Here is a 24,056-nt window from a genome sequence, read left to right as displayed (position 1 = left end):
GCCTCTGGACCATCCCTTTGGGCTCTCTGGGCCTCCACTTTGAAGTCTGTGGGATGATCCTCCAAACTCTGGGGTCTGTTCTCCCTCAAGGGGCCTGTGGTTAGCGTTTAATTTCCTCTCGGGACGATGTGTCAGTGCAGCACCCGGAACGCTTGTTCGGGATTTTTCTGAAGTTGCCTGCTGAGAGTGGAGCGTTCCATCCTGTGGATCGGCTTTTGCAGAAGTCGTTCACTATATCCTTTAGTGAGCCTGCTTGGAAGATGCTCTTTCAGGCGGAAGGAAACCCCTAGGAGGCCTCGCATGTGTCCGTACCAGACTGTGTTCATCTGCCCCAGTGGCCCCTGTCCACACACAGAGGTTGGTGACGCATGGCGCATCCCGCGTGCTGGGGCTTGCCCGCAAGTTAAAACCGGAGGAGGTGCGTCGTCAGATTCGCTTTGGGGATAGTCGTCCTTCTGGATTCCACATCCCACCCCATCCCCTGTGCTCTCACGTAGCTGTCTTTCCTTGTGCCTGTAACGTCTCTTTCTCAGAATGTAAGGCCCGCCACTCTGGGCCCTTATTTCGCGCCGACGCTAATGAGACGGCCAGCGGGCATGGAATGGACCCAGGGCCTTGCAGGTGAAGACGGGTTGGTGGTGGAAGTGTCTGGGTTTAAATGAGATGCTGGGAGAGTCAAATGGGAAGGAATGAGTCGGCGAGGGTGGGCGGCTGGCATGTCTCAGAGGAGAATCAGGGAGAATGTCATTTGTGTCTGTCCCTTTGGAGGAGAGTCACAAGCAAGCATAACACAGTAAATGTTGTCGTCTTCCACAAAGAAGTATGTGTGCCTTCGATTTCTGGAAGTGTGTGGCCTCACTGGTCTGTCTTTCTTGGTTTCCTGGCCGTTGCCGTCAGGTGCGGGTATGGAGAAGAAATATTTTGGGATGAGGGATGGTACTGATGTCTGTGTGACACAGCTCGTGGTGGCTGGGTCATGACCTGATCAACAGGGACACAGTAGAGAAGGGTGGGGATTTTGGCAAAATGGAGAGCACATTTCCGACTAAAACTGTCTCACGGGTTGGTAGACAGATCAGTCTGGTGCCATAACGCCATGCAGGCCCTGATTTGTGTGTGTTCTGTTTTGTTTTTGTTTTTGTTTTAAAGATTTTATTTATTTATTCATGAGAGACAGAGAGAGAGAGGCAGAGGGAGAAGCAGGCTCCCAAGGAGCAGAGAGCCCGATGTGGGACTCGATCCCAGGACCCTGGGATCATGACCTGAGTCGAAGGCAGACGCCCAACCATCTGAGCTACCCAGGCGCCCTGTTTTGTTTTGTTTGTTTGTTTTTAAGAGAAGCCAGAAGTCTAGGTGATGATGGGAAGTTTCTCGATTTTTATATTCTGGCAGTGAATTAAAATTTTAACAAAAATGGCATGTAGGCTGAAGGAAGTGTCTGACCTTTGAGACCATTAACCAAAGGGATGGGGTGAGTGTATTCTAGGAGGACGAACGAACACTACAATGGCGTTGGGCCTGGGACAGAACGCCTTGTGTCCCCCACACCCCCTCCCTGGGGGGCCTCGGCCTCCCTGACTGCTTTAAAATATGTGGTCCTGTGTGTCTCTTTCAGATCCTGGCTCCACAGAGAGAACAGCCCAGAAAAGAAAGTTCCCCAGCCCTCCGCATTCTTCCAATGGCCACTCGCCACAGGACACATCCACAAGCCCCATTAAAAAGAAAAAGAAACCCGGCTTACTGAACAATAACAATAAGGAGCAGGTAAAGGGCCGCTGGGAATGGCGTCCATACCAGCAGGACAAAGGCTGTAGCGAGCAGCACTGTAGCTTTCCGGGTGTTGCTGACAGCCCGTGTTCTTGGCATTTAGCAAGCTGCCTTGCTCTAGCTGTTATTTGCATAGGACAAGAAGGGCAGCTCAAAATGGGTCTGTGTAGAAATTTCCAGTGGCTTTTTAAGATCTGTTTTGGGGACAGGGCAGTGACCCAGATGAGCTTGAAGATACCGTGCTGTAGGATTTGGGGGTTTTCCTTGGATTTCCTTCTTACACTCTACTGCTGTTTCCCCATGTGGCTGGAGGAGTTTTTCCTTCTAGGCCATGCCAGTAGGATTGTGCTGAGCTCTGCCTGGAGGTGGTTACGGGGCTGAGGCAGGCTCCCTCCTGGTTTCAGCTTTCTCATCTGTAAAATAATCGGTTTAGGTCTGTGGTAACACAGCTGCTGTCTCTACCCATTGCCCACTGTCCTCTTCGGTAATTGGTCAGCCTTTTGTCTCACTGCGTATCAATCCTGGGGCGACAGCAGTCTTTTCTAGACCCCTTCCTCCTCCTGCAGCCAAGACCTATCAACTAGGTAGGAATATCCATTAGCCATCTTAGATCTTAAGAGATCTAGCTTTAAAATTCTCTGATGCAGGCTAGATACTCTTATGATTTAAAAAAAGCTGCTTTAGTGGGCCACGAGGTCAGATCTCCTAGCATTGGAGGAAACAGGTTGCCCCATGGTTCTGGTAGCATTTCAGTAGGGATACCTCGGGATTCATTTATCCGTCTTGTGCATTACGGGAGTGCCGAAGTGGGCCCTGGGGATTGGAGGTTGAATAAAAATAAGGTTGTTGCTTTCATGGGAAGAAACCTAGCAACAGTTAAATGCCCCGAACTGGGAGAGAGCTGCATTTCTGCACACGAATCTATTTCCATTCTCAAAATTATATAGCGAGATGCCCGCTCTGCTTTGCTGGGTGTCTGTGGGCAAGTTAACCTCTTTGTGCCTAGTTTGCTCATCCACTGAAATGGGAGTAATAGTACCATGACGAATTTCCCAGGGTTGTGGTGATGATGTCAATCATAATAATAAAAATTAAGCCAGGCTCGACACTAAGTAGAATAATCACACAAACTGTGTGTGAAATAATGAAACGACAGCTACAGAAATGTTCTAGATCTGTGCTGTTAGGTATAATAGCCACAAGCCACATGTGGTCATTCAGCACCTGCAAATGGCAGATGTGACCCAGGGTCTGGGTTTTTTTTTTTTAACCAAAAATTTTTTTTTTAAGTTTTCATTTAAATTTCAGTTAGTTAACATGCAGCGTAATGTTAGTTTCAGGTGTACAGTATAGTGATTCAGCACTTCCCTACAATACCCCATGCTCATCACAGTAAGTGCGTTCTACTTCATCTACTTCATCCCCACCCCCCCGCCCACCTCCCCTCTGGTCACCAGCAGTTTGTTCTCTGTAGTTAAGAGTCTGTTTCTTGGAGGAACTGAATTTTTAATTTAATTTTAATTTAAGTGACTGCCTGTGGCTTATAGCTACTGTGTTGGATAGTGCAGGTCTAATGAGTTGGGAATCCCGTTAAAAGAGAAGAAACAGGCGGGTCCTAAATAAATTTCCAGGGGGATTGAGAAGCGTATATGACGGTGCTGGTGATACTAAGAGACATTGGTTCACCGTGTGCCACTTCCTCTTGTAAGGCATTTTTCTGTGTTCATGTTTATAATAACCCTGTGGGAAAGGGCTGTAATTGTGTCCATCTTACAGATGAAAACACAGAGGTTAAGAGAGGTTAAGGTGTCTCCTCAAGGCCTCAGAGCAAAGCAGAAGCTGCCTTTGAGCTTAGGTCTGCCCGTCTGGCTTGAAGTGCTGACGACCCATCCCTTTCACCCAGGAGCCATCCCATAGCTGCTGACAGTGAAGACTAAGAAACACAAAGGGGTGCCTGGGTGGCTCAGTCAGTTAAGCATCGGACTCTTGATTTTTGGCTCAGGTCCTGATCTCAGGGTCCTGAGGTTGAGCCCTGCCTCGTGCTCTGCACTGGGCGTGGATCCCATGAGAGATTCTCTCTCTCTCTTAAAGAAACAGAAACAGGAAGGCCACAGATAATCCCCAAACCTTAACTTAGGTATTAATTTAACTTCCTGGGCAAACCCTCCCTTACCAGGTACCAGGAGGGCATGAGGCAGATAGTGTCCCCTCTGTTCAGAAAGCCTTCTCCTTTGGCCTCTGCCTGTGTATGCACACATGCATCATACTTTTTTGAGTTCCTACCCGTCTTTTAAGGAACTGGCTTGTACCTCTCTTTCTGGAAGCTGATCAGCCTGCGTAGTCCATGTATCTTCTCTCCCTTCCCCATCCATGTGTTAGGGCCATTTCTGTAACACTTACAGCCCGTGACCACAGTGACACGTTTGTCAGTCCGTCTCCCCTTCTGGACTAGCAGCCTCAAAAAGTGGCCAGTGTCTGGCGGCTGCTGTAGCCGCAGGATGGGGGCTCGTGAATCCACAGTGCGCTCTGGGTGTGGAAGAGAGGAGACTCGGAGGAGCTGGACATGGGGCATGATTATGCTCCTGAATAATCTGTCATCTTCAGTATTGATAGAAGAGTTTATGGGACCGTTGCACAGGGGAAGTTCGGTCCTGACCTAGAGATCTGGCTCTTTCTAGCCCCACTGCATCTGGGAGACTCACTGTGGGACCATGTCACTTGCTGGCCCATCTTTGAGATTCATTTACCTTGTAAAGTAGGGGTTTGGGCTGGAAACATCATAAGGTTGATCGTAGGTTTGTTTTTCAGCCCTAAAACTCCCTGGGGCCGAACAGTCAGGAGTTGGCAGAGGAGAAACGGGCTTAACTGCAAAGAAATGACATTCCTGACCCTTGACCCCATAATTTATTCTAGCATATAATATTTGCATGGTGGTGGCAGCCTCCCTCCTGCAACAATCTGTTTTTCCTTAAGGGGAACTTAAATCCCTTTAAAAAATTCCTCTGGACACTTTCCCTTTCTTCTTTCTTTCTTTTTAGAATTTTATAGCATTACAAAATTACGGAATTAAAAGCAAATTGTAGGTCTGAAAGTGCTGGGTTTTACCAGTAGTATAATTTCTTAGTCACCAACATTTGAAGATCATGAGATTTCAAATAACAACTTGTATTTTGGGTTCTCACAAAAACTCAGAAAAATCTGGCAACAGCTGCAGTGGGCTAGAGCCTGCCCCTTTAGACACAGGGCCTCTGTGCTCTAGTTTTTCCACACTCCCCACCCCTCCCCAGTGTCACACCCTGCCGACTTGGCTCATACCTTCTGCCTCTGGCTCTTTCAAGAGTTCAGATGCCTTTGATTTTTGGCATATACCAAGATTCTTCTCCCCTTCCTCTCAATTATAATTTCTTTTTTGTGTTCCAAAAAAAAAAAGAAAGCTTTTCTTGTCTTATAAAAACAAAAAAAACCCCATATTTTTCCATTTTTGGTAGACTTCTTATTAACCAAGTGGAGATAGGAGTTGAATTTTTAAGGTTGGACCTTATTTCACCCATTTTTCATATACTAGGAATTCAGTAATTTTAGGGGAGTTGTAAGAGGAACTTTAAAACACACTTTGTTTTTTGGGAAAAAAGTACTTAAGGCTTATAATTATTTATTTATTTTTTAAAAGATTTTATTTATTTATTTGACAGAGCGACCACAGGCAGGGGACGTGGCAGGCAGAGGGAGAGGGAGAAGCAGGCTTCCCTCTGAGCAGGGAGCCCGATGCTGGACTCCATCCCAGGACCCTGGGATCATGACCTGAGCCGAAGGCAAACGCTTAACCAACTGAGCCATCCAGGCATCCCTATAATTAATATTTTATAGGCTTTTGGCCCCGTGGTATGGTTTCACTCTGTAGGAAAGGTTTGAAAACAAGGGGGTGCTTTTTCTTGGGATTGGGGTGGGGGGAGACATCCCAAAGCCTGAAAGGATGCTCCTGTCATTTTGTGGAAGGTTAGGTTGCCAAATACCCTGCAGTAGATGGCCCAAGAAGTATCTTCCCTCAAATGATATTAGGGCTTTTACTGAAAAATACCACTCTGATTTTTAGTTCTTGGGACATTTGCCTATGAAGACTCCACTTGGAAGTGTTCCCCCCCCCGCCCCCCATCATTAAGGGATTGAGAAATAATCTGCTAACAGATTGGGTGGCCATTGGTATACCTGTGATCAAATATGGTAAAGAAATGATAGGGCTCCCCCTCACTGCCTCTGAGTATAGGGTATATACATACCATAAATGGGTGAGCTAGATCTTATTTTGTCGGGCCCATGCATTGTCTTAAAAACTTAAAAATATTCACAGAAGTCCCTTGTTGGGCTGGGGCAGTGTATTAACAATGGAGACAGTTCAGGGGGGTGTAGGCTTCCTGGCTTCTCCCTGAACTCAGGCAGCACTGGGAGTGTGCATCTGCCTAGCTGTCTTAATCACTGGAGCTGAGCTGGGGCTGCCCCTTAAGATGGGCCCAAGTTCTGCCTCTCCCTGTTGTCTCGCCAGCGTCCAGGCTGAATGCCAGTGACATTCCTCACACTCCAGGGCTGGGCAGTTTTTCTTAGAGCAGAGACGTATTTTGCAGTGTTTGTGGTTTAAATGGAGAAGAACAAAAGCTGGAACAAGGACCGTTTTCATTTGCATATGTTACCTCTGTGGTCCATGTAGGGATTTTGAGTTTTGGTCCCCCTGTTTGTCACACATGTACCCTGTGCTCACACACAGCCAGAGCACCCATTTTCTGCTTTACGCAGACCAGATGTCAGCTTACTACAGCCTGTGAGCAAGATGCTGCCCAGAGCCTGTTTTTGTAAATAAAGTTTTATTGGCACACAGCCATATTCATTCATTTTACGTATTGTCTGTGGTTGCTTTTTTGCTGCTGTGGCTGACTTGAGTCCTTGTAATAGAGACCACATGACCCGCAACACCCTCAGCTATTTACTTTTTTTTTTTTTTTTTAATTTTATTTGTTTGAGAGAGAACATAAGCAGAAAGAGGGAGAAGCAGACACCCTGCTGAGCAGGGAGCCCGATGTGGGGCTCGATCCCAGGACCCTGAGATCATGACCTGAGCCGAAGGCAGTCGCTTAACCAACTGAGCCACCCAGGAGCCCCTATTTCCAGTCTTTATAGAACCCGTTAGAGAAGAAGTTTCTTGGCTACTGGCACAAGACTGAAGTATTAGAGAAGTGAGTGAATGAGCCTGTTCTCTTGTTCAATCAGCCTGTGGAAGAAGCAGGGAAATAAGAACATTTGCGGGCGCCTGGGTGGCTCAGTTGGTTAAGCGACTGCCTTCGGCTCAGGTCATGATCCTGGAGTCCCGGGATCGGGTCCCGCATCGGGCTCCCTGCTCGGCGGGGAGTCTGCTTCTCCCTCTGACCCTCTTCCCTCTCTTGCTATCTGTCTCTCATTCTCTCTCTCTCAATAAATAAATAAAATCTTTAAAAAAAAAAAAACCAAAAACATTTGCTCACATAGCCTGCAGTTATCCTATAATAACGCAGGTTGCAACCTGTTTGCCTTACTAGCAGGCTGGTAACACACCTTATACATAGGGCGGAGAAAATCGTAACTCATTTTACCTGGAATGATTTGCTTTTCCTTTTTAAAATGTTCCATATTTGTTATCAGACTATTTTTATGGAACAGGAAACACTTACAAGATAAGGCAGATATCTGATTGATACGGAGGTTACCAGGCAGCTAGTTCTCAGCAGCAATAGCTGCTGCCTAGCACGCATCCCTTATGATTTCCCCCAGGAACACCCATTCCCAGCCAGGTGTGGGTTGGGGTCAAGGACATGGGGGCAGGGAGCTTAACTTCAGAAGTGGCAGCTAGGCCTCTCTTGGACAGGAAGGCCCTGGGTTTCCAGTTAGGGAGATTAGCTGGCCTGTTCGATTCTTCCAGTTTCGTTTAGATTGACTCTTCCTGTCCTATTATTAACTTGCTGAAAGGAAGTCAGGCACTGAACTATGGCTTACTGCTATGTTGCAAAAGCCACAAAAGCCCTCTGGAAGACCTCACTCAGGTTAGAAGCAGTTTGTGCTTGCTTGATACGTGAGGCTTATCTTTCCATACAAGGATCTTCTCCTCTTTCCACACCTTGCCTCCCTCTTCTTTCTTGTCCTCCTCCTTCTCCTCACCCTGCCCCCTCCTTAAAGCCCCCCTTCGCCCTCTCTCCTGCCCCAAACGCAAACAGTGTTCTCAACTAAGGGCAGTTTTGCCCCCCAGGGACATTTGGCAATATCTGGAGACATTTTTGATCGTCACAGTTTTGTGGATGGTGGGGTGCTCCAGGCATCTAGCCATGGATACTACCACACATCCTATAATGCACAGGACGGCTCCAACCCACAAAGAATTTTCTGCCCTGAACCACAGTAGTGTGAGGGTGAGAGCCCCCCCCCCCCCCCAGATGTTCTCCTTTCATGTTCCCTTCTGTGGTGTTTCTAGTTGTTTTCCTAATTTTCAGATTCACTCCCTCCCCCCTCTCAGCTCTTTGCATGAAACAGAAGTTATTTTGACCTACAGAGAATGTTCTCTGAGGGGGTCACTTCATCATTAGAGTCTCTCCTCACCCAGCATTGTCTTGAACGGGGTATCAGGGCGAGAGAAAGTTGGGTTGTTTTAACTAGTTTTCTCATCTGTCAAGTGAGACTAGTGGTGTCTATCCTGAGTACCTCTCCGGGGGGTGTGAGGATAAAATGAAGATGATGTGTATGAGAGTATATTGAACACTTAACATGGAGAGAAAATGGTAATGGTGTTACTGTCTGGAAACCAAGTATAGAGGCCTGTATCTGAACGGAACCAGGGAAATAATTGGGCTCAAGAATTATGGAGTTACCCTTAAGTCTTAGTTGTTGGGGCGCCTGGGTGGCTCAGTTGGTTAAGCGTCTGCCTTCGGCTCAGGTCATGATCCCAAGGTCCTGGGATCGAGCCCCACAACAGGCCTCCTGCTCAGCGGGAGGCCTGCTTCTCCCTCTCCTACTCCCCCTGCTTGTGTTCCCTCTCTCGCTGTGTCTGTCTCTGTCAGGTAAATAAATGGAATCTTAGTCTTAGTGGTTTTCTTAGTAGAAATGAGAGTAGGGAGGCTTCGAAGGATGGATTAACAAAGATCTACGAAGGAAGCATCTGGGAGGGTTGATAAAAAGGAGTGTAGAAATAGCAGACGTTTTGAGAACCTTAAAACCTCATACTAAAAAGCAGGAACAAGACATGACTGCTTTTAATCTTTACCACTCTTTCCCATTATCCTGGGGGTCCCAGGATAAAATACGGGCCCCATTAAAATAAGGGGGAAAGAAAAGGAGTGTAAAAATACTAGAGATGAACAGACAAAACTGCTGTTGCTTAGAGCAGATGTTTTTATTTTTTATTTTTTTTAAGATTTTATTTATTTGAGAGAGAGAGAATGAGAGACAGCATGAGAGAAAGGAGGGTCAGAGGGAGAAGCAGACTCCTTGCTGAGCAGGGAGCCCGATGTGGGACTCGATCCCGGGACTCCAGGATCATGACCTGAGCCGAAGGCAGTCGCTTAACCAACTGAGCCACCCAGGCGCCCCAGAGCAGATGTTTTTAATCAATAAACTACTAGAACTGCCTATATAGGAGGTCAGCATTAAAAACTAACAACATTTCTGTGTACCAACAATAACTACTTAGAAAATAGGATAGAGAAAGGTCCCATTCATAATATCAACAAAAATTATGCAGCTTTAACCAACATATGAGACTTTGTGGAGGAAACTGTAATGTTTTGTTGAAGGACAGGACAGGAAAAAAGCTTACTGTCAAAGATAGGTACTGTGGTTGTGTTTGAGCTATTACCCATGAAATCAAGGCTCAAATGGGTTAAGTAGCTTTCTTAAGGTTGCACAGCTAGTTATTGGGTCATTTTGACGCTTACACCAGAATCTCTTTCTTTCTTTTTTTTTTTTTAAGTAGGCTCTATGCCCAGCATGGAGCCCAGTAGTGTGGGGCTTAAACTCACAACCCTTAGATCAAGACCTGAGCTGAGATCAAGAATCGTATGCTTAACCAACTGAGCTCCCCAGCTGCCCCCAGACTTTCTTTCTTTTCTTTTTTTGTAGAAGATTTATTTACTTATGTATTTGAGAGAGGAGGGAGGGGCAGAGGGAGAGAGAGAGAGAGAGCGCGCATCTCAAGCAGTCTCCGCGCTGATTGTGGGGCCCGACGAGGGGCTCTCCGGTTGTGCTAAGATCATGATCTGAGCTGAAATCAAGAGTGGGACCCTTAACCGACTGAGCCACCCAGGCGCCCCACCCCCAGAATTTCTTTTTTTTTTTTTTTTTTAAGATTTTATTTATTTATTCATGAGAGACAGAGACAGAGAGAGAGAGGCAGAGGGAGAAGCAGGCTCCCAAGGAGCAGGAAGCCCGATGCAGGACTCGATCCCAGGACCCTGGGATCATGACCTGAGCCGAAGGCAGACGCTCAACCATCTGAGCCACCCAGGCGCCCATCCCCAGAATTTCTTACAGTACTTCTTAAAAATTGTATTTGTCACTGATTTCCGGTAGACATTTTTTCCTGATGAGTTTCTTCTGAGTGATCTTATATGTTCGGAATGTGGCTTTGTTAGATTGTGTAATGTATCATTAGGGAAACATTTTTCTTGACATTCTGGAGTAGGAAGTGGTTTTGATTCCCATGAATTGGCCACTCGTAATCTTTCTGCTATTGGTGTTTCTGAGTAGGAGATCTGGAACCCTCTGCAAATATGAGGACCTACCCTGTTGAAGAATCATGGCTTTAGGAAGCCTCTGGTGGCTCATACATTTTATGCATTGGGGGTAAACTTAAAAGAATGGCCTTTTTTTTTTTTTTTTTCTTTTTCTTTTTGGTGACTCAAATCCAATTGCTCTATCCTCCCAAAGCCTGCTGTTGAAAGAATCCTAGGGCAAATTGTTGGCTTTGTTTAGACCTCCATTTATTGGTCTCTTAAGTATATTAGTAATAGCAGCACTGTGTTAAATGCATACGTTCTATCATCCCCTTGAATCCCAACCCAAATACCATGATGTTAGGTATTACCATCCCCATTTTACAGATGAGAAAGTTGAAGCTGAGAGGTTTAAATTTGCCCATGGTCATACAGCTGGTAGAACTAAAATTTGAACCTGGGTACGCCTGGGTTGTAGCCATTGTAATTATTCTGCTAGGGCAGCCTATTAACTCTTAGACACCAGCTTTTCAATCTATGGCTTCTGAATGTAGAAGAGAGAGAGAGGAAAAAAATGTCTTAGTATCTAATGACCTGCAAACTCTGTATTTAGTAGGTGACTCAAGATAGCTTTTTAAGGAATGTGTGGAATGCTGTGATGTTCTTTTGTTGTTATTGATGTATTTGTTCAAATTCCTTTTGAGAATGCACATTTGTTTTGAAACCAAACCTGTCTTTCTTGCCTACATTTCAGTCAGAACTAAGACATGGTCCGTTTTACTATATGAAGCAGCCACTCACCACAGACCCTGTTGATGTTGTACCGCAGGATGGACGGAATGATTTCTACTGCTGGGTTTGTCACCGGGAAGGCCAAGTCCTTTGCTGTGAGCTCTGTCCCCGGGTTTATCACGCTAAGTGTCTGAGACTGACATCGGAACCAGAGGGGGACTGGTTTTGTCCTGAATGTGAGGTTAGTTCCCAATGAATGAATGCATTATCTGCTTCGTTTCCTTTCCTTTCTCATTCTCCCTTTCATTTAAAAATTTTTGAACAATCCAGATTCAGGAAAAAATGAAATCTCTTGCCTTCCACTTGCTCTATCCTGGTCACCCCCTTTTGGGACCAGCTTTGGCAGGGGCCTGAGCTCTGCTGCTCTTGCAGTGACAATTGCACTGAGTGTTGGTTTTGATTCTTCCTGGGTCTTTGGATCACTCTGGGATCTGCAACCTTCTCTGATTCTGCTGTAATGAACATTTCAGAAGTTAACTTAGGAACTGTATAACAGTTCACGTATTTTGAAAAGATCGCATGCTGTTTTTCCTCTTCTTGGATGTTGTCTCCTGCTGCATCTGTTAAGTCATCGGCGGTAGCCGAGAAGACCAATTTGGGTTGTGTGCTCCATGTGGTTGTCATCTGATGCTTTCATTCATGCTGCAACTGTTTCTTGAGTGCCCGTTAGGTGCTAGGGATCCGGCCGTGAACAAAAAGAGGCATGCATGACATGCTTTTCAGGAGAAGAGGACAAAAACCAAATAAAATGAATTGAAGAGGAGGAATTGGGAGTAAGGCGGGTGGAGGGTGTTTCCCTTTCAAGTGAAGAGGCCCAGGAAGGCCCAGGAAGGCCTTACTGAGACTTGAGAACGGCGTGAAGGAGAGGAGGAGCGAGTCATGCCGCCTTCCGTTGAGGAGGCTGCAGGTACAGAACCCAAGCAGAAGGACGCTGGCTTGGTGAAGAACATAAGTATCTCATTTGTCGGAAAGCCTAACGTTTTCCTTTATTAGAACAGTTACGACCATTTCCACAATTCTGAGGTGTCTTCCATTCTTGGTGATTTCCAGTTACGATGCTTTTTCAAGATACTGCAAATGATGCCATCTGCAAAATCATTTAATACGGAATGTCACTTGGGTTTGAAAGTATATTAGAACTTGATCTCACACAAGGAAGCTTTCTGCGTACGAAATGGAACGTTCTTCCCGATGTCTTTCAAAAGAAGCAAGCTACAAGACGGTGTCTGTGGTACTGCTTTTGTGTTGGGAACGGAGAAAAATAAGAACTATATGAAAAGAGTGGAGGCATCACATTGATACGATGATGACATTTTAATGGTGTTCTGCCCCTAAAATTGCAAACAATGGCCTCTGGTTCTCTTTGGGGTACTCGAGACAGAGAGATGTGTAGGATACCCTTTGCTCAGCAATGCCCTCTTGTTGTGGGGTCGACCTGGTTCCGCTACAAGTTAGTGTGGGCACTGGATCCTTCATCCGTTTCGTTTTGTCTTGACGCACCCTTCCCAATTGTTTCATAATTTTGCAGAAACGGTAGTGGCTTTTGCTGCAAGTAAAGATCCTGATGGACGCGGGCTGAAACAATAGGGATCAATAGGGATTTATTCTCATGTGTAGAAAGGACCCAGAGGCAGGGCCAGGCCAGAGTTTGTGCATAGCCAGACTCTGTTTCACTGTTGAGGCAAAATGTGTCCTCGTTGCCCCCCCCATGGCCATAAGCTGGCTGCTGGGGTTTTTAATCACGTGTGCCTAGACAAAAATCCCTCTAAGAGGAGGAGTGTTTCTCTTTACAACCCTTTTTATCAAGCAGAAGGACCTTGCCCTTCAGCCTCCAGGTGACTTTGTCCTTGGCCTCATCAGTCAGGATTGGACCAGTCTTCAAGCAAAAGAATCTTGTAAATGCTTGTCTGGCACTTTCAATCTATATCATGGGAACCAGGCACTGCTAGCCAGGAGGGAAGGGATCGGGGATAGCTACCTGGAAGCAAACAGTGATTCAAACAAACAGGATTTCTGTGTTTAAGGTTTAGGGCCCCAAATTTCTTCCAGGGGGGGCATTGGCAGGGCAGGCTAGCTGTCTCAGGCTCGGGTAGCTAAGCAGTTAGGTACGTGCATCACATACTGTTTCCAGCTTCTGAGCCACTTATGTGTTGCCCTTTTCCTCGACAACCAACCAGACACTTCTGAAAGTTCCTTTTGGAGGATCCAGAGCTATGAAGGATGGAAACTAAATCAAGATTAATTGGAGGAAACTTTTCTCAGCTCTCCCTACACAGATGGTTAAAGAGTGTTTCCTGACATCATCAGACTTTGCTATTTTGGTGTTGCTGCTACATAAGGAGTCTGAAGCTCTGGGATATTGTACCAGATTGACATAGCAGAGTCTGGTTTCAGACATTTCTCTGGGCCTCTTCTTTGATGGGAATTTCCCTTTCAAAATGACATTTATTTCCCATGGAGACAGACAGCTAGACTATGCTTCTTGTGTCATTTGCCAGAATGTCCTGAGTGGGTTCACATCCGGGGTGACAGAGAATGAAGTCATATTTATATTTAGTTCTCTCCTATCCCTTGGATTCTTTCTACAGGGAAGACTGTCCTTTTCCATCAGTGATGTCATTGAGTTAAAGCCTTGTCAGTTTCCTGAAAGGTAGCCCAGAATGCTAAGAGGATCAAGTTAAGTGACTGATTCATTGTGTGCAGAGATCACCCTAAAACCATTAGTGGTCTTTCCTTTCACATCCCATTCTTGAAACCCACGGTTGTAATCGTGACGATTTTTCAGGTCCCTGCCCACCTGCCTCTTTTTCAGATTATGTCATCTTCATGAGCGAAAAACACTTCCAAATAAGGTCATCACCAGTGGATTGGTGTGCCTCTTCATTTTTATCCACTGATCCAGTGTATGGTCAAGTAGATTGGAGTTCTTCTCAAGTGAAACAACTAGTCTCATTTGGATGAAAAGGAATTTTTATTATGAGCTTATTGGAAAATTAGGAGGAAAGGGAACTTTGTACAGGGAATAGTAATTTTTTTCTAACTGAACATTTGTGTGATTTTGACTTGTAGAAGATTACGGTAGCAGAATGCATCGAGACTCAGAGTAAGGCCATGACAATGCTCACCATCGAACAATTATCCTACCTGCTCAAGTTTGCCATTCAGAAAATGAAACAGCCAGGGGTAAGAAGAAAGTTCCTCTTGGTATAAGCGTAAATGGAAAATAGTGACTTTTGTTGTTTTCTGTTAACATTCTTGTTCTGAGTAGTTTTTGCCTTCCAGACACCTGTGCATACTCTTTGGGTCTTCTTATGTGCCTGGCTCAAATACCTAAAAATTAAATATAAAGTACGATGACAGTCAGTTAATTCTCTGTAGTGAGTACTCCGTGTCCCCAATGAGTTTAATGGGGGAATGACATGCAGTAGAAAGTTGGTGGGATTTAAAATTCTGATTAGTCATGAAGTGAAACCTCATACCCAGATCCCATCGGGTAAGGAGGTTCTGTACTTCTCCCTTCGGGAGTTTGTAAAAGTCCATTTCAGTGAGAGAGTGGAATACAACCCAGTTCATTTATAATCAAGGTCTGATGATGGAACCTCCAAGTGAAACTCAACCAGTGAGACTCCCATAAAGGGCGAGAATTTGGTTCATTCCTTCAATTTTGAAATGGGATTTGATGTAGAGCCCTTTGCCTCTTAAAGGAAATCCAGATGTGAAAGCAAGGCTGCCACATTCAACTGGCACGCTCTCTTTCCTAGTGGTTACCCTCCCCAGAGTCCCAGGCACATCATAGTCATGGTGGTTTTAATTTTTTTGGTGACATTTTTTAGGAAGATGACCGTAAAATGCCTCGTTCTTAAAAATAATATGTTGTGCCCTTATAATCAACATGTTATGACATTCTTCATACAGACCATTCTAGAGAAACTTTAAGGGTAGGGTTTTCCCTTTCCAATTTGCACAGAGGCCCCATATGGGCTAGTGGTGACCCTTTGTTAAACTCTCCAGAGTCTGCTTTCTAAGTCAAGGGAATATACAGCATTGTAGAACCTCAGGGTATTGAATAGACACTGTGGCTTAATTTCTTAAAAAAAAAAAAACAACAAAAAAACCCAGGCTTTTGTTTTGAGATTCTATTCTGAAATTTGATACCATGAAAAAAAATTCAGAGCATGCCAATTGGGTGTTGCTAAATCGGGAATCTATTTGTAACAAAATCTCCGTCAATGGAAGCAAAAGCATGGATAGCCTCAGTTTGGAAAGAAAAACAACTCTTTTTTTTTAACTGTAGAGTTGTTTTTATGTTGAGTGACAAGGAATTACTTTCTGCTTTTCCATAGGCTAAATTATGGGACTGTTTTACAAAAAGAACAGATTCATGTAGAGTTGTCAACACTGTAGAATTATAAACCATAGAGAAAAATCGAAGAAGGCCTAATTTCTCACATAAATTGTTTGATATAAAATCAATTAGGGCAGAAAGTTGCCGATGATATTGAAGCATCTTTGTAACTTGCAAAGGCCACACACTTTCCTTCTGGGTAAAAGAGGGCTCCAGTGACTGCAAGTGGTAGCTCTTTCAGATGCCTTGCTTGGCTGTCATTTGGTGTTTAATTAAATCTTTTAGTGATTGATTGATTGATTCATTTTAAGATTTTGAGATTTTATTTTTAAGTAATCTCTACACCCAGTGTGGGGCTTGAATTTTTACAACCCTGAGATCAAGAGTCGCATGCTCCACCAACTGAGCCAGCCAGGTGCCCCAAATCTTGTAGATTTTTAAATATTGATAAGTAAAAACAATCCATCAACAAACCGGGCCTTGCATTTTGAGCTGATTCATGTAAGGGCTTAAGAACATGGCACAAGATGAAAAACTTTGACATAGTCTCTGTGTTGAGGTAATTTGGCTTCTTGAAGGAGGAGCAAAATCTCACTGTCTGAATTTTCCCCCCAAGTGTAAAATACCTGCTGGCATTTAGGGGGGGACTTTATTAAGTGTGTCATCTCTGGGTATGGCCACATTTTACTGTCTGTTCTGGTTATGGATGTTTGCAGGACATAGATAAGCCTTATTCAGAGTTCACGTCTGAAGTAGCTGATGGTGTGTTGTTCTTGTTGATCTTAATAGAAGAGGACAGAACCTGTTATTTGGATATATTTTGAAAACTAAACAAATAACAAAAGAACCCCCCCCTGATTATTTTATTTATTTATTTATTTATTTTAAAAATTTTATTTATTTATCTGACAGATAGAGAGACAGCGAGAGAGGGAACACAAGCAGGGGGAGTGGGAGAGGGAGAAGCAGGCTTCCCGCGGAGCAGGGAGCCAGATGTGGGGCTCGATCCCAGGACCCCAGGATCATGATCTGAGCCGAAGGCAGACGCTTAACGGCTGAGCCACCCAGGCGCCCCCCCCCCCATGATTATTGATAACCAGGCAGAACTGGAAGCTGAACCAGCTTAGTACTCCCCAAGGTCATTCTTTGTGGAAACCACTAGAACTGTATTGTCTGAAAAGTTGTCTCCATTTTGAAAGTAGATGTGCCTGGCTCAAATACCTAAAAATTAAATATAAAGTACGATGACTGCTATTAATGCTTTGTTTTCCACAGTAATGATGGGTTTGTGTCTCCGTGTGTGTGTGCATCTTTTCTTTTCTTTTATAGACAGATGCATTCCAGAAGCCTGTTCCATTGGAACAGCATCCTGACTATGCGGAATACATCTTCCATCCTATGGACCTTTGTACATTGGAAAAGGTTGGCTTCCATCAAAGAACTTCACCATTGTAGCCACAATTCCCGAGATGACTAAAGGCCCTCCCTCACTCCCTGTGCCCCATCTCAAGTTAGATGATTACTCTGCCTATCCTCTGCACCATTTTTTTTTTTTTTAAGATTTTATTGATTTATTTGACAGAGAGAGACACAGCGAGAGAGGGAACACAAGCAGGGGGAGGGGGAGAGGGAGAAGTAGGCTTCCTGCTGAGCAGGGAGCCCGATCTGGGGCTCGATCCCAGGACCCTGGGATCATGACCTGAGCCAAAGGCAGACGCTTAACGGACTGAGCCACCCAGGCGCCCCCCTCTGCACCATTTTTATTTGGATGGAAGAACTCTTGATCCCTTAACTTCTGTAACATTCTTCCAGGGATTGTAATGGAGTGTTGAATTCCACTGATGAGCTCCAGATATTACTTTTGCTGGTGATTGTCTGAAAATTGAGCTGAAAAAGTCACACTTCTATGAATCAGTGATTTGATTGATTTGAGCCTTACCTCCTCTTCTCTTTCTGTCAGAGGTGCTAATAAGGGCAGCAGGAAGGAGAAAAGAGAAAATTAAGTGTTTGGGAAACCTTCAGAGTGCTGATAAAGATGCGGCTTCCTAGAAGTTATTCCACTGTTAGGGATATGTCCTTAATGCCTGAAGGTGCTTTGAAAAGTTCAGGCTAAAATTCCATCCTGAAAATTACACTTGGAATGCTTTAGATTGTGCATATCACCCTGGTGCTAATTTTCAAATTTTTGGCATGAAATATGGGGAATGAAAAGCATGGATGAGGAGAAAACCTTATATTGTCTTGCTGACCCCCAAGTGCTCAATCGAACTTGCTTTGAAAAATTACACACACCCTCATGGTTTTCAAGAAAAGAAGGCATTCCAGAAAGACAGGGTTGGAATCCTAGCTTCACAAACTAATAGCGTTGGAACTTTGCAGAAGTTCCTTAACAATCCCAGACCTCAGTATTCTTGTCTGTAAAGTGGTGATGATAGTGTGTCATTGGCGTTCTTAGTCACAAGGCTTATGTGAGGCTGTTACAATGAATAAAAACCGTGTCAGTATATAAAATATCCTGGTTTCTTGAAATGGGCTGCTTGATAAATGACAGCTGGTATAAGAGGAAACAATTCAGGTTACTGTGATGAATTCAGCAATTTCATTTTTATGGAGCCCTAGATCTCAAATATAATAGCATCTTGGGAAATGGGTAAAAGCATTAATTAATTTGGCAAATGACTGCTAAGAAAAATGATGTGGGGATGCAGGTGTTAATTGGCTGCGGCTTGTACAGACTCACGGGTTATTATGCTCCTTGGCTTTTCTCCCCAGAATGCTAAAAAGAAAATGTATGGATGCACAGAAGCTTTCCTGGCCGATGCAAAGTGGATTTTGCACAACTGCATCATTTATAATGGAGGTGGGTGGTTTAGGTGGCTCCTAAAAAAGAGAGTGTTTATGCTGTGTGTTTTGCTCAATCTCCCACCCTTCCTAAAGAATCATGCTCTTTTTTTCCTGCGCCAGGGCCAAAAACTGAGAATATTGTATATAGATTGCTAGTATGTGTGAATAGGGGACGGTGACTCTGTGCATTTTAAGGGATGAGCTGGTATCCATAGTGGCTCATGGCTGTATGATGCTGCTTACCTGTCCTTTTTAGAAACTTTATGGAGGAATTACATAGAAAAAAATGGATAGATTTTGTGAATACAGTCTTTGATTTTGACAAATGTGTAACCCACCTCAAAGGTATAACTACAACCTCAGATTAAATCTAGAGTATTTCCATCACTCTGTTATATTCCCACTTGTCCCTTACCAGTAAATCCACCGTCCTTGGTTTTTTCTGCCCCTAATTAGTTTTACATATTCTAGAATTTCACACAAATGGAGTCATAGTGCATTCTTTTGTGTCTGGCTGATTGCATGTAGTGTAATTCTTTGGGGGATTCATGCATGTTGTTGTATGTATCAGTTGCTTTGTTCCTTTTTTTTTTTTTTTACCATGAGTGGTTTTTCACTGTATCAGCATACAATTTATTTATCTATTCCCTTTGTGGATTTTGAAGGATCTTTGGGTTATTTTCAGCTTTTGGCTGTTAGGAATAAAGCCACTGTGAACATTCTTGTGCAGGTCTTTGTGTGGACATTTATTTTCATTTCTCATGGGTAAATACTTAGGAGTGGTAGTGCTAGGTCATTGACTAGGTTTCTAGTTATTTATTTATTTATTAAAGATTTTATTTATTTGACAGAGAGAGACACACAGCGAGAGAGGGAACACAAGCAGGGGGAGTGGGAGAGGGAGAAGCAGGCTTCCCGCCAAGCAGGGAGCCTGATGCGGGGCTCGATCCCAGGACCCTGGGATCATGACCTGAGCTGAAGGTAGACGCTTAACGACTGAGCCACCCAGGTGCCCCGACTAGGTTTCTATTTAAATTTACAAGACATTTTGGCAAACTTTCTGCAAAGTGGTTGTATCATTTTCTCCTCTTGTAGCCATGCATAGGAGAGTCTTAGTTGCTCTACATCCTTGTCAACACTTGGTGTTGTCTGTCGTATTAATTTTAGCCATACTTGGAATTGTGAACTGTCACGTCATGGTGGTGTTCATTTGCCTTTTCCTTAGAATTAATGATATTGTGTATTTTTTCATGTGTTTATTAATCATTGGTGTATCTTTTTTTTGGTAAAATATGTATTCACATCTTTTGCTCATTTCAAGAACTGGGTGGTTTGTGTTTTTATTATTGCATTTTAGGAGTTCTTTGTATTCTGGATAAAGTTGTGTCAGTTGCGTTTTTGTGGATTGAGCCTTCTGGACAGAATGGAAGAGGATTCCTATTAAAATCTCCTCTCATGGCACCTTTCATATTGCCCTACCTTCTCCCACAGTCCTCTCTGTCTGCCTTCTGGCCAGGTAGCTCTTCCAGTGTCCTGCTCCATTCTGTTCCTCTTGTTCCCTGCTAGAACACTCTGCCTTGATGACTTTTTCTTATCCTTTAGTGTCAGCCTATTAGTCCTCTGAGGAGTCTTCACTTATGGACCCAGACCATACCAGTGCTCTCGTTAGGAGATCTCATAGTACCTGTACTTGCCCATGGTAGCGTTTATCACACTTCCTGGATGGTGCTAATTTTATTTGTTTGAGGATGTTAAGATTTTTTTTTTTTTTTCCTTTTTTTGGATGTAAGATCTTGAAGAGCAGACGCCCTGTCTTCTTACTGTATGGTCCTAGAGTAGATTGTTAGCTAATGTATAAGGGAAGACGTATGAGTGGGTGGCTGTCTGCTCCAAGCACATGTTCTGCATTATTAGCTCAGTAGTGGGGCCACTGGTATCGGGAGGGGAGAGAGAGGCACTCGGTTGAAAATTCATGTAAAGATTATTATTATTTTTTTTATTGTGTTTCTTTTTTTTTTTTTTTTTTAAGATTTTATTTATTTATTCATGAGAGACAGAGAGAGAGAGGCAGAGGGAGAAGCAGGCTCCCAAGGAGCAGAGAGCCCGATGCGGGACTCGATCCCAGGACCCTGGGATCATGACCTGAGCCGAAGGCAGACGCTTAACCATCTGAGCCACCCAGGCGCCCTCATGTAAAGATTATTAACTCAAATATATAGAAAGGCTGGTAAGATCACATGAGCAAGTGGATGAGATCAGGTGGCAGAAAAATAGCAGCAGAAGCCCGCATGGCCATTGGCCAAGGGGAGAACTAGAGCCTGATAAACTGGGGGAATGAACTCCTACCTGGTCTGAAGGGGTCACCACTGGATACCCCAGTCATTTTTGGACACAGAGTTATCAGATTTTTTGAGTTTTCAAGGCAAGCCAGAAATCTAGGTGTGTGTGTGTGTGTGTGTGTGTGTGTGTGTGTGTATGTATGTAAAATCTTTTTGCCGAGAAATTGACAATGTCTGGAAATACCATAATGTCTGAAGAAAGCATGACTTTTCGGCCATCTTGTCTTCTGGTTTAGTGTGCAGGTGGGGGATTTAGAGTTAGACCTGGGGCCAGATTTTCAACTCATTAGCTAAGTAGTCTCATGTAAGAACGACTCCTGAGCCTTGGCTTACTCATTAATGAAAGGGGAGCATTCATACCTGCTTCCTAGTACAGCTTCTTGAGGAGTTAATAAGAAAATGTATTTCGAAGCACCAGGCCCAGCAGAGCTAATTTTCTTTCCCCTGTTACTTTACATGTGGAGTCTGGAACAATGGGCGAATGAGGCTCCTTTCCACTAATGGAGCCTTTCGAACGTGAAAGCATCTTCCAGATATTAACCTGTCAGCTGTAGGAATCCCACACAAATTACTCAGTTTTAGAGATGACATTGAGGCACCAAAGATTGCTCAGTGTTTAGGGGAGAATTCACATAATTTGAACCAATAACAGGAGCCAGAATCTTCTGGTTTTTGGCCTTTGAAGCTTAATCCTGGGGGAAAGCAAGTTGAAAGGTTGTTAGTGGAAGTATAACCCCATGGTTAGGTGTTAATAATCGTGTTTCCATTTGAATTAATCATACTTTCTTATTCCTTTAGGAAATCACAAATTGACGCAGATAGCAAAAGTAGTCATCAAAATCTGTGAGCATGAGGTATGTGTTTCTCACTGTCCGATTTTAAATGCACCCAGAGTGAGGGGTTGGGGTGGCTGGTTTCTATCTGCAGAATCTCTCAGTGGGTAGCTGTGGCAGTTTTGGGATTTATTTATTTATTTTTAAAAAAGGTTTTATTTATTTGAGAGAGAGCAGAAAGCACAAGCAGGGGGAGGGAGCTGCTGAGCAGGGAGCCTGATGCAGGACTTGATCCAAGGACCCTGGAATCATGACCTGAGCGGAAGGCAGACACTCAATTGACTGAACCACCCAGGCATCCCAATTTTGGGATTTATTGAGTCACATACAGTGCCCCCCTGTCTTCAAAGAAAAGTAAAAGCGACAAAGAGTGGACCCCAGTTATGTTATAAACCACCCTTATCTTGCCCATGATCTAAGGGAGGTGGAAATGACCTTGTATTATTCAGTCTTGAGTCATGGTCAAGCCCAAGCATTGGGCATCCTGAGTTTTCTTAGTTGCATAGATAGGGCTCATGATTTGTTCACCCTACAATCTGTGGCATTGGGCCAGGCCCCTTTTACTCTTCTTAGGGAAGATGTTTGGGTTTTGATGTTATGTCTTGGAAAGGTCCTGATTGTTTTTCAGGGAGTGGCCTGGAGAGTCCTGGAGAGTCATTCCCTCTTAGAAATATAGTTTTGTTGATGTGAAAGAAAGGCCCTGAGGCCCTAGTAGTTGTGGGGTAGGCTGGGAGCAGAAACAGTACCAGGGAGGCTTTATTAGACCCCCTTCATAAGAGCGAAAAACCGAGATGTAATGGACTTAAACATGTCTGTGTACTTCATTCATTCATTCATTCATTCATTCATCCATTCATTTGTAAGGAAAACACTTGGATATCTCAGGGTATGTCCATTTCTACCTATTTTTATTTTATTTTTTTAAAGATTTTATTTATTTATTTGACAGACAGAGACACAGCAAGAGAGGGAACACAAGCAGGGGCAGTGGGAGAGGGAGAAGCAGGTTTCCCACCGAGCAGGGAGCCCAATGTGGGGCTCGATCCCAGGATCCTGGGATCATGACCTGAGCCAAAGGCAGATGCTTAACGACTGAGCCACCCAGGCGCCCTCTACCTATTTTTATAGAGAGTTTTATAATTTATATTTTTCACTTAGTTTGAGTGTTTCCCCATTGTAATTAAACACACAGGAACAATAGAATTTTTCATAGCTGTTATGATGATTTTCTTAGTATAAATGTTAGAAATGTTAGCCCTTAGACATGATAGGTACCTTTCTAACATTTATACTAAGGCTCTAGGTAGATATTTCCTCACTGGCTTCGGGAAATCTGTAGCATCTTAAACAGCAGCCTGGGATGGGTGAGTATGGTAGTTTTTCTGTGTCCTTCTCAATACTGGAAGTTCTTGCAATGCGATTAGTAAAACCGGGCATGTCACTGTGAGTTTGGTTTGCACTTCTTTGAAGACAAGTGGTGATGGGCTGTTTTTTTTTGAAGATTTTATTTATTTAATTGAGAGTGAGAGAGAGAGAGAGCACAAGCAGGGGGAGCGGCACAGAAAGGGAAAAGCAGACTCCCCGCCAAGCAGGCAGCCTGATGTGGGGCTCGATCCCAGGATCCTGGGATCACAACCTGAGCCGAAGGCAGATGCTTAACCGACTGAGCCACTCAGGCGCCCGATGGACTGTTTTTGATATGTTTATTGTTGATTTGGAGTTTTGTATGAATGAGTTGTCCAGTTGTTACCCCCTTGGGGATTCATTTGTTTTCCTATATTTGGGAGCTAAAGCCTAGGCTTTTAATCATTGGTGGGTTGCCCTGAGGTGGAATTTATTGAACCCAGATACTTTGTGTCTGCCATTTCTGATTCTACCTGTTGGCAGTACATTGCCCCTGTGTGGGCTCCAAGGCAGGGCTCTCCTGGACCTGTCGTTACCACCTTCTTTACCCAGTACCTTTGGAATAGCGTACAAGTAGAGTGAGTAGAAGGAGGAAGTATATGCCATCATTCATTCATGCATGTATTCTTTTGTTCCTTTATTCACTCATTTATTCACTCACCTTTAAGTTAGTCAATTATAATTATAACATTATTAGTTATAATGTTATAACTGCCTGGGTTCAAGTCCTGGCCCTGTCACTTTACTGCTGTGAGACTTTGGGCAGGTGTCCTGACTTTCTGGGGCTTCATTTTCTCCATTTGTCACATGGGGGTAACAGCAGTCCTGCCTTCGAAGGGAGTGTGAAGAATAAATGGATCAGAACCTGTAGAACACTTCGGTGATCCCAGCAGAGATCTCTGATCAATGTTAACTAATGTATTGATTACTGTGTCACTCGAAGTGCTTTACATTTATCTCCTATAATTGTTAGAATCCGTTTGGTAGGTGTTGCTCGCATCCCCATTCT

At 44.1% G+C, this 24,056-nt stretch overlaps 1 protein-coding gene across 8 annotated transcripts in view; it reads left to right on the top strand.

Annotated features, from left to right (window-relative positions):
- Positions 1–24,056, top strand: part of ZMYND8 (zinc finger MYND-type containing 8) — a 124,819-nt gene that overhangs the window by 36,242 nt on the left and 64,521 nt on the right. For 6 of the 8 annotated variants that reach the window (XM_044918954.1, XM_044918953.1, XM_044918955.1 and 3 more), the window contains exons 3-8: positions 1,616–1,764; positions 11,320–11,463; positions 14,352–14,465; positions 16,957–17,049; positions 18,400–18,487; positions 21,609–21,664. In XM_044918954.1, coding sequence (XP_044774889.1) covers positions 1,616–1,764; positions 11,320–11,463; positions 14,352–14,465; positions 16,957–17,049; positions 18,400–18,487; positions 21,609–21,664 — 644 coding nt within the window. Of the gene's footprint in view, positions 1–1,615; positions 1,765–11,244; positions 11,464–14,351; positions 14,466–16,956; positions 17,050–18,399; positions 18,488–21,608; positions 21,665–24,056 lie in introns of all 8 variants that reach the window. The other 2 variants (XM_021688887.2, XM_021688886.2) reach the window with 1 other exon arrangement.

This window comes from Neomonachus schauinslandi, chromosome 10, assembly GCF_002201575.2.
Source record: "Neomonachus schauinslandi chromosome 10, ASM220157v2, whole genome shotgun sequence".
Classification (NCBI taxonomy): Eukaryota; Metazoa; Chordata; class Mammalia; order Carnivora; family Phocidae; genus Neomonachus; species Neomonachus schauinslandi.
This window is presented reverse-complemented; position numbering and strand designations above follow the sequence as displayed.